At 42.7% G+C, this 10,666-nt stretch overlaps 1 protein-coding gene across 4 annotated transcripts in view; it reads right to left on the bottom strand.

Moving 5' to 3' along the window:
* Dhx57 (DExH-box helicase 57) overlaps nt 1-10,666 on the bottom strand; it is a 55,479-nt gene that overhangs the window by 27,941 nt on the left and 16,872 nt on the right. For all 4 annotated transcript variants that reach the window (XM_005360759.3, XM_026785956.1, XM_026785957.1 and 1 more), the window contains exons 7-11: nt 8,163-8,284; nt 6,790-6,985; nt 5,741-5,865; nt 2,899-3,032; nt 1,772-1,826 (exon numbers count right to left, since the gene is read on the bottom strand). In XM_005360759.3, coding sequence (XP_005360816.1) covers nt 1,772-1,826; nt 2,899-3,032; nt 5,741-5,865; nt 6,790-6,985; nt 8,163-8,284 — 632 coding nt within the window. The remainder of the gene's footprint in view (nt 1-1,771; nt 1,827-2,898; nt 3,033-5,740; nt 5,866-6,789; nt 6,986-8,162; nt 8,285-10,666) is intronic.

Below are 10,666 nucleotides of genomic sequence, written 5' to 3'. Positions count from 1 at the left end.
TAAGAAACAAGTGGATGAAAATTCACCAAGGTGGCACTCGAGCTGAGGGTTAAAGAATGACCTGGAAAAAAGGGGGAGGAAGGAACAGACAGTAAAGACGTGACAGCCTGCTGTCTGAGAAACAGCAATCTGATGATAAGATTCATACCGCGAGCTCCTAGACATCGGGGCTGTTTTCACCCTAGAGTTTAGTAGTTAGTAATAAGATCCTGATCTGGAAGTTTTTAATCACAGAAGTCCTTTTAATCACTAAAATGTCACTAAAATGCTTTGAATCTGATAGCCAACAAGGATGGGTTTAACAGCAAGAAACAGCAAGGATCAAAGCTTCGAGGATTCATGGCTAAAAAGTCATAGAGAAATCCCTTGTATACAACAGAAACTACCATTCTTACCTAATTCTGAAACTATATAGGTTGATCCCTTTTGTTGTGGTTTTGTGTACACGTGTACGTGTGTGTGTGTGTGTGTGTGTGTGTGTGCTCGAGCCTGCCTGAATAGAGTCAGAGACAACGTGTGTAAGTCAACTCTCTCAAACTCAGTGGAAGTATTTTACCCTCTAAACAATTTGGCTTCCTCCTTCACATACATCCTTTTTAAAATTTTTTTGTTTTTGTTTTTTGTTTTTTTGAGACAGGGTTTCCCTGTGTAACAGCCCTAGCTGTCCTGGAACTAGCTCCTGTAGACCAGGCTGGCTTCGAACTCACAGAGATCCACCTGCCTCTGCTTCCCGAATACTGGGATTAAAGGCGTGCGCCACCATCGCCTGGCTAAAAATTATTTTTTAAGATTGATTTTTAATTAGTTTTAAGTATGTGTGTCTGCATATGGGTATGTGTATGTGTGATACCTGTGAAGGCCAGAAGTGTCAAAATCCGTGAGACTGGAGTTTCAGATTGTTGTGAGCCACTATCCACACAGTGGCTGGAAATTGAATCTATGCTCTAGAAAAGCAGTCAGTACTGCTAACTGCTGAGCCATCTCTCCAGTCTCCTGCATAGACATCCTCACATTCAGTCTGTGTCACAGGCTTCCTGAGACCATGATGAGGGTAGCTAACATTTACAGAGCATGTATTGTGGTCACATACAATTCTAAACACCCACTTTCTTCCCTTCCAGTTTTAATTTTTAAGTTTTTTTGAGACTGGGTTTCTCTGCGTAACACTCTGGCCTGTCCTGGAACTCACTCTGTAGACCAGGCTGGCCTTGACCTTACTGAGATGCACCTGTCTCTGCTTCCCTGAGTGCTGGGATTAAAGGCGTGCGCCACCATGGCTTGGCTTGGTTTTAATCTTTAGCTAAGTAGGTACTTATAAAGGCCAGAAAAGAGAATCATATCTTTGGAGCTGGAGTTACAGGCAACTGTGAGCTACCCAACCTAACCAGTCCCCCAACTAGGAACTGAACTCAGGTCCTCTAGAAAAGCAGCAAGTGTTCTCTTTTGCTACTCTAGTTAATCTATTACGTTATTAGTTCCTCACACAGCCCTTGTGACCCAGGGAAGTGTTAGTATTAACAGATCCGTTTGACACACAATGAAAGTGAGCTTGGAGACACTATCTTACCTGTCAGAGTTAGTTACTAAGAAGCAGAACTTAAATACCGAAAGTTTGTTTGCTAACAGAAGGAGGAAAACAAAAACTCAATGCAAACATTAAATGAAAGACTAAAGGCAATTGGAAAGGAAGGTTAGTATCTTGCACACTAAAGATTAACAAGAAGTGTGTTTTTAAAGATTTTTGATGAACTTCAATTAATATCTTCCTTACCTCGTCATGGCAATTGCATCCTCCAGAAAAAACTGATCAACAGGAAATGCACGACCTAGAAAAAAGGAAAATAAACTAGAAAGGCATCAGACTACCCAGGAAGGTAGCTGGAAATGTGTGTGTACGTGTGCACGCTCGGGCGACTGTGTGTTTGTACACACTATCTATATATTAAAACAATACTTGGAATAACAAAGTACTGTTAGTTCTGTGTTCTTGGAAGTATTTTGTTATTTGTCTTTTGAAACATGGTCTCTCTACATAGCCCTGGCTGTCCTGGAACCCACCATTTAGACTAGCCTGGTCTTGAACTCAAAGTGATCCCCTTGCCTCTGTCTCCTGAGTGCTGGAGTTAAAAAGTATACACCACTATACCCAACTTAAAAATATTCTTAAAAAGATTTTGATGACAGAAATTTGTAGGTGTAAGTTCTAACTAGCAGAGAGAACATAAGTGGGCAGTAAGGGAATGATGATTCCTAACGGGACTTTACAAACCATCACACCGTTTCTTCCCTCCCCACACAGACTTGAAGCATTCAGCGCTGTATTGCAGACCCAGCGTGTGCTTTCTCCTTCTCTTTGATTGCCACCACTTGCAAAACAAGCTCCAATAATGCCATTATTTCAGTCGGTGTTTCCAAACTGTCCCTGTGGGTCAATCAATGGTAGAAGGGCAAGCCCGGGCTCAGAATGGTGACTATCTCACAAAGAGGGTGCGAAAGCACCACAAGCAAACAGACTGTCCACCTCCCTGTCTCCAGAGGGACCAGTATCTGAGATTTAGCACAATCCATGAGTGAACAAGTATGGTATAAATAGGCATATTTTCCCTTTTTATAACAGATTATTCCTGAAAACATACGTTTTGATGTTAAACACACAGAATGCTAGAAATCCTAAGAACTAGGACTTTAAAAGGTCACACACAAAATTAAAATCTGGCAGGTGGATAAACGACCTCCTCCTTGGCTGCTTTACACTGGGACCTTCTGTTGTAAACGAACCTCTTCCCTAGACGGGAAGAAATGCCTCCTGTTTAGAACGGACTTTCAAGTAGTGACCCTTGCTTACTTAGAGGGATGCACAGCATCAGAAGGAGACTGGTGAACAGTGTGCTTTGTTACCTGGAATAGTGATAACTGGGCAATAGCTGAAATACTTTGAGAAGAGCCCAGCATCCAGAGTTGCACTCATGAGAATGACCTGGAGGGTTGGTCTCTGCGACACAATGTCCTTCAAAACTAGCAGTAGGAAGTCACTAGAGACAAGAAAAGACACCCGTGGGTCAGACACATGCGACATGTGAGCACTAACGACTTTTGTGTATTTCGAGCATTTAAGACTTAGGCGGGAAATGTAAAACTTAGATGTGTCACAGTCCTCGTTGTGAACAGTTTGAATTTAAAAATACAAAACACCAGTTCTCTTCAACTAAATTCAGTGCAAGGCCGATCAAAATACAGATAAGATTTATTGCTGAAGTTGATCGTTCTGATTCTTTATATCTACAGGTATACAAAGTACACATATAAAGATTTTCATTATAGCATTGTTTGTAAGAGCAAAGTGATGGAAATGGCAAACGGTAGCAGTATCCAGTCTACGGAATGGCATGCAGAGGCTAAAAGTCTAAGCTAGAGGTCTAGATGAGGAGCAAACACTCCTGGCCTATGGTTAGTGGAAACCAAAGCACAAACCCTTCTGTACTTGTGGAGTGATGCATGCTGCAGGACTCCAAGTCATCTGCACAGGTCTACGCGAGCCCACAGCTGCCTACACTCTCATCAACAGGGTAGAGCCTGCTTCTGTTCAAATGGCAACCCCAGTGTGCCGTTCTTCTCCAAGTCCTCCAGGGAGCTCCCAGTGAGCGCTCACTACCGTGGCTCTCAGAGGCATGGCCGCACCCACCCTCATTTCCTGCCGCTCTTACTAAGAGTCAGGACTCCATTCTTCCTGTCCTTGAGGAAGGCAGCTCAAGGTCTTTGTACCTCAGTAACTTGCGAGAATGAGTTTCTGCTAATTCTCACAAATGGTCCCTTACTTCCTTCAAGTCTTAACTCAAAACACAAGTTCAGCAAGGCCTTTCCTGGCTAAGCTATTAACATTTCAAATGAACCCACATCCCACCATGTATTTCATTCCTTCTTAGAACTTAATACTTAGTATTTTACTTATTTATTTCATTATTAAGCTCCCCTAACAATCGGAACGCAAACTCCCAAGGACAAGGACGTGGGGGTGTGTTGTCACTCACTACCCCCACGCTCCTGGCACACCAGTGCTCAATGAATATTTATTAACTTACAGAATAAATACACCTTTCTATAAGACACCATCTGAAAACAAAAGATTTCTAATAAAGGAGCAGGTAGTCTTTCATTCATATGTTTTCTGTTTGGTTTTTCAAGACAGTGTTTCCTCTGTGTAGCCCTGGCTGACCTGAACTCACTCTGTAGACCAGGCAGGCCCAGCTCCACCTGCCTCTGCTGCCGAGAGCTTGGATTAAAGGGTGCTACCTGGCTCCCTTCTGTTTAGTTCTTTTGCTAGCTGAATCTTCAAGCTTGTTTGCTTTAATTTTTTTTTTTATCAGTTTCATAATTTGACATTTTCAGTTTCCTTAGTCTGACAAACTTACTTTAGGTCTTCTCAGGATATCTGTAACAGCATTTTTTGAAAGGCCCTTTACTCCCACAGCCTTTCTTTTCTACAGTTTGTTATTCTCTTCGCACAACATTTATATCACAAACTGATTAACATCATGTGTCTGTGATGTGGCCTTTGCTCAGTTTCTTTTTTTTTTTTTTGGATTTTCGAGACAGGGTTTCTCTGTGGTTTTGGAGCCTGTCCTGGAACTAGCTCTGTAGACCAGGCTGGTCTCGAACTCACAGAGATCCGCCTGCCTCTGCCTCCCAAGTGCTGGAATTAAAGGTGTGCGCCACCACCGCCCGGCTGCTCAGTTTCTAAAAATGTTTCTTTTCCTTTTTCCGAGACAGGGTTTCTCTGTAGCTTTGGAGCCTGTCCTGGAACTAGTTCTGTAGACCAGGCTGGCCTCAAACTCACAGAGATCTGCCTGCCTCTGTCTCTTGAGTGCTGGGATTAAAGATGTGTACCATCATTGCCCATCCTAAAAGTGTTTCTTAATGATTTCTAATTTTTTAAAATAAATTCTAGTAGGGCGGTCGTGGCGCACGCCCTTAATCCCAACACTTGGGAGGCAGAGGCAGGCGGATCTCTGTGAGTTTGAGAACAGTCTGGTCTAGAAGAGCTAGTTCCAGGACAGGCTCCAAAGCTACAGAGAAACCCTGTCTCAGAAAATAAATAAATAAAATAAAATAAATTCTAAATGGCTTATTATGATTTTTAAGGCCTCTGAAGATTTGGCTCCTGTTTCTCTTTCCCCCGTCATCTTCTCTTTCATTTGTTACTGCTCAACCACATTGGCTTTCCTCAGTTCTGGCCTCATCATGCCCATTCCCACAGAATTCTCATCTGTGCTGTCTTTGTTCCAAGTGTTAGAGGGATGCCCTTTCATACTGTAGCTTACGATTTAAATGTCATCTCTTCAGAAATGTGGTCTCTGAGCATCTTATTGTGTCCCTTTTTGTGGTTTCTCATTTCTTTTTCCTCTCAAACTGTGGAGATAAGGAGGAACTTCTTATGTTTGTATCCCCAGCAACTACCACACCACTAGGCACTAGAAGTTGGCATTATAAACTTGCGGATGATCCAAAGGACAGAGGAAGCACATATGGGCCAACCCTGGGGGCACAGCACGTGCCTAGGAGGCTCTCCTAGTGATGGGTATGCCCTCTCCAACCACTGCACCACCGACCTTGGCGATCAAGACAGCACTCCTCCCTCCGACTCTCTCAGCACTAGTCTATGAAACTCAGCTGGAAGCAGGGGACAGCTCTTCAGCCATGTCTTCGCTTTACAAGAGAGGGTGTCCATGGAAACTTCCTTTACCTTTCTTCTGTCCTCTCATGCACCTCGTCCACAATGATGTGGGTGACCCCTTGCAAGGTGGCGTCCCCTTCCAGCCTCCTCAGCAGCACACCTGTGGTGCAGTATAGCAGCCTGGTGGCCGAGGACTGACACAGAAGAGAACAATGTCACAGTTAGTGAGGTTTTGAAAAAGCAACTATTGGCAAGCCAAACTGAATGAGTATGAATGAACTTAGAACCACCAGCAATTTCATTTAATATGAGATAGTAACTATAGCTTCCGGCTAAGGTCAACATGCACCTTCTTCTGCCTCGTATGAAAACTTTAAGACTCTCAAAAAAAAAAAAAAAGAAAAAAGAAACCCAACACCTAAAACTGTTTTGCTTGTTTTTTTGAGATAGAGTGGACATATATAGCCTAGGTGTCCGGGAGCCCACTAAGTAGACCAGGATGCCTAGAGCACAGAGATCCTTCTGCTTTTGCTCTCAACTGCTAGGAGTAAAGGTGTGCACCACCAGGCCTGGTTATGAAACATTTCTTTAAAGTTTAAGTCAAGTCTACATTTGCTTTAGGTTTAATACAGGTTTAATCATTTCTGCTAATTAAGAATAAAAGCCAGGGCTAGAGAGAGGGCTCGGCAGTTAGGAGCACTGTTGCTTTTTAGAGGACCCAGGTTTGAGTCCCAGCACCTACATAGCAGCTCACAATCATCCATAGCTTCAGTTCCAGGGATTCCATGCCCTCATCTGGCCTCCGCAAACACGGTGCATAGACATACAAGCAAGCAAAACATTTATATATGTATGTAACACACACATATATAATAAAATAAATCTAAAAAAAGTTTTAAAAAATAGAAAACCTATATAAAACATATTTGGTGCAACCAGCTAAGAGTTCCTACATCAGAATGTTTCTCAAGGGATTCCAACCCCACTGAAGGTGATTGTTAAGTTAATAAACTGTAGGTCCATATCCCTAATTGCCTGTCAGTATCCAGATCCCCCAAATTCTTTATGTCTGAAAACTGATTTCCTATGACCAGCAAGTAAGCAGCGCACACACACACCTTGACACTTTCCAGCCGGATCTGGTATCCCACAGTCAGACCCACCCTTTCTGCTCTTTCCTTAGCGACGCGCTCAGCAACAGAGATTGCAGAGATTCGTCGGGGCTGGGTACAGATGATGTTCGCCACCCTCTCAGGTGGCCCGTGCAGAGAATTATCCAGAATAAACTGTGGAATCTGTGTGGTTTTTCCACATCTGTATGTCAAAACAAAGGAGTCCTAAAATGAAGTTTTCAAGGGCTAGTTAACAAAGCAATCACGGGCAACAAGGATCTAAAGCTGACGAGAGAGAGCCAGGCTGTTCAGCTAGTGCCTAGTGCTACCACCTACTTAGAACCCAGACCTAGGAAATCCTAGGAAAGGGGCCTCAAATGATAGTGTAATATCACTGATAAAATGAGGGCCATGGAAAAGACACAAGTAAGAGCAAAAAATGCCTCTAGGGATGTGAACTCTAGATATAGATTCCAAAGAAAAAGAGAATTAGCTTATGATCTAAGTATTCTAGGGGGCTTCAAGAGAAAGAGTGCTTACTGTGCAACATGAGGACCTGAGTTCGAATCCTCAGTACTCAGGGAAAAAGCTGGACATGATTGTGCATGCTCCTGTAACCCAGTATTATAAGGGGGACAGAAGATCAATGGACAACAGGGCTTGCTAGCCTTCAGCCCAGTTCCAGGTTCAGTGAGACCCTGTTAAGGGATTAAGGCAAACAGTGCTAGAGCAGCCCACCTGAAATCCTTCTGCGGCCTTTCTACTCATGAGCTTGGACACCTGTACAAATCCCTGTCTCCCCCACCAACAACGTTTCATAGTCTTCTCTTTGATGTACATTGACTTGGCTATAAATGAACTAAAATAAAAAACTATGAGAAACTAGAAGACATAAAATTACTACGATCTTAGTTGAGTCTCAGCACAAATAGAATAATTCTTTGTACAACCCCGAATAAAAAAACAATTAAGCCTGAGAGTTGCCGGGGACAAGCAGGCTTCTTTCCAGTGAGAGTATGGAACAGGAAAAAAAATGTTACTTATGTTGTTGCTAAAAAGAAAAAAATGAAACAAAACAAAACAACGAACTTTAAGGGAAGTAGGATAAATGCAGAAGGCGTGCTGCTCTCAAGCCCTCTGACTTCACAACGGGCCCTGCGTCAGTAAAGGGCTCCCGAGGCAGAGGCGCACATCTACAAGATGAACTTCGGAGCTGCTTTGGAGTGTGGCCCTGAGACTACAGAAGCGGCACAACAACCGCCTACACGGGTGTCATTAATACCCGACAGCGAGAACAAACGTGCGGATCTGGTTACAGTGCCACTGTCCCTGAGCAATGTGTGCACTAAAGCCGCGTTGGAAGTAAAGCACTTTCTTACCCAGTCATACCACTTATGACAACCACTTGGTGCTTGCTCAACAGTTTAAGAATTGTTTCTCTTTCTTCCCAAGCAGGCAGTGTTCGTCTCTCTTGCAGAATTGAGTAGAACTGTCTGGACATCTAATAAAAGTCAAGGAGAAGGCAGCGGTTGAGTTACGTGTGGTCACCTTTCACAGAACTCCACTCAGCGCCCCACAGCGGGCTGCACCCCTCCTGCTTCCTCTTTAGCAGTTTGCTCTCATGGCTCAGACACGGCAGCCTGAATGCAGGGGACTTTGGTTAGCAGGCCGGCTGCTGAGCCCACAGTGGAGTCACAACAATCTTCCATCTAAATAAACTGAAAGGTATAAGCTTCTCTTGCTTAGCGCTTATCTGATCCTTCCCAATGGGAATATTTCTGTCAACACTGCAATAAAGCCTGTGTGATCACACACGCACTGTCCAATACAGTAACTCTGGCCACATGGAGCTACTGAGCCCTTGGCATGCAGGAAGCTTTTCTGGGGCACCGAATTTATCTTAATGAGTAAGTGTAAGAGGCCAAAGCTGGTCAGGAGGTGCTGCAGTAGACAGCGTAGCTCTACACCATATCAACATAGGAGCAACTGCCAAAGCTTTCTGTTTGGCCGTTCACCATAACTACGGAAATCAGTTTCACACTATAGGTCAGTACTCCGAACACTGCATTGTACGCTAATCCTATGGGGGAAGAGAAGACGGAGGGTGGACAGTTACTAAGTACAGGGTTGGCTAGGAGGGAAACTTCTAATGTTCCCTAGCACGGCTCAGGCTGAAGTGGGAAAACAAAGCCATTCTGTGCTACACAGTAAGTTCTGGCCAGCGTGGGCTAGAGACCCTGTCTTTAAAAATAATGTTTTTTGTTTTTTGCATAAATCAAAATGGCTATATAAGGATTTTTTGAATGTTCCCAAAGAATTGATAAATGTCTAAGGTGACAGATAATACAAACACTAATCATACATATACATGCACTAAAATGCCATACAAGTATGTCTGTGTCAACTAAAAATAAAATAGAGTTGGAGAGACAGTTCAGTGGTTAGGAGCCTGTATTGCTCTTTCAGAGGGTGAGAGTTCAAGTCCCAGCACCCACATCAGGTGGCTCATAACCATCAGTTAAGCCTAGCTCCAGAGATTCAATGCCCTCTTCTGATCTATGAAGGTACCTGACTGCACACATGTGGTGCACATAAACTCACATAGGTACGACACAAATGAATAAATAATAATATTCTTTAAAAATAAAATAAATTTTAAATGAAAAAATAATTTATTATATTCTGGAACAATATAGAATTATACTATTATCATTTCCTGCATCATGCAAAGGCATACTTTTCTTGTTCCTATCTCTTTCTTTCTTTCTCTCTTTCTTTTTTTTTTGGTTTTTCTTGACAGGGTTTCTCTGTAGCTTTGGAGTCTGTCCTGGTTGAACTCACAGAAATCCATCTGCTTCTGCCTCCTGAGTGCTGGTGTTAAAGGCAAGCATCACCACTGTCTGGTTTCCTATTGTTTTCTTTACGGTATTATTATATACATTTTTATGATCTATTGGCATTATAATAAATACTTGATAATATATAAAAATATAAAAATCACAGAAGGGTCCTCAGACATCATCAGTTAATCTAATCCACAAATTCAATAACTAACTGTTGCCTTACATCCAACTGGGTCCCCCAAATTTACTTACGGTTTCTTTTAAAACAATCTTCATGTCAATGTGAAAACAGCACAGCCTTTCGAGACAGCGGGCTTGAATCTCTGTTCCCACTTACTATCTATGTGACCTCAGGGACGTTATTTATCCTGAGTCTACAAAATGGCATATGAGTCTTTTCCCCTTCTCTTAAACATGGATTTTCTAATGTAAATCACAGTATTAATATTCCCTCCAAATGTTAAATTAGCTATTGCACCAAAGATTCTGAGACCATTTGGTATACACACAGCATTTGATATTCGCCAGCTGAGGAGTGTTCTCAATGCACCTAGCACATGTACCTAAATCTGCAGTAGCATGTAGTAAAGTTGCAGTAGCATGTAGTAAAGTTGCAGTAGCATGTAGTAAAGTTCAGCAGCATGTAGTAAAGTTGCAGTAGCATGTAGTAAAGTTCAGCAGCATGTAGTAAAGTTGCAGTAGCATGTAGAAAAGTTGTAGTAGCATGTAGTAAATCTGCAGTAGCATGTAGTAAATCTGCAGTAGCACGTAGCAAATCTGCAGTAGCATGTAGCAAATCTGCAGTAGCATGTAGTAAAGTTGCAGTAGCATGCAGTCAATCTGCAGCAGCATGTAGTAAAGTTGTAGTAGCATGCAGTAAAGTTGCAGCAGCATGTAGTAAAGTTGTAGCAGCATGCAGTAAAGTTTCAGCAGCATGTAGTAAAGTTTCAGCAGCATGTAGAAAAGTTGTAGTAGCATGTAGCAAATCTGCAGTAGCATGTAGCAAATCTGCAGTAGCATGCAGCAAATCTGCAGTAGCA

Source organism: Microtus ochrogaster, linkage group LG3 (assembly GCF_000317375.1).
Source record: "Microtus ochrogaster isolate Prairie Vole_2 linkage group LG3, MicOch1.0, whole genome shotgun sequence".
In the NCBI taxonomy this organism is placed as follows: domain Eukaryota; kingdom Metazoa; phylum Chordata; class Mammalia; order Rodentia; family Cricetidae; genus Microtus; species Microtus ochrogaster.
Note: the sequence above shows the minus strand (reverse complement) of the source record. Positions and strands in the feature narration are given on the sequence as shown.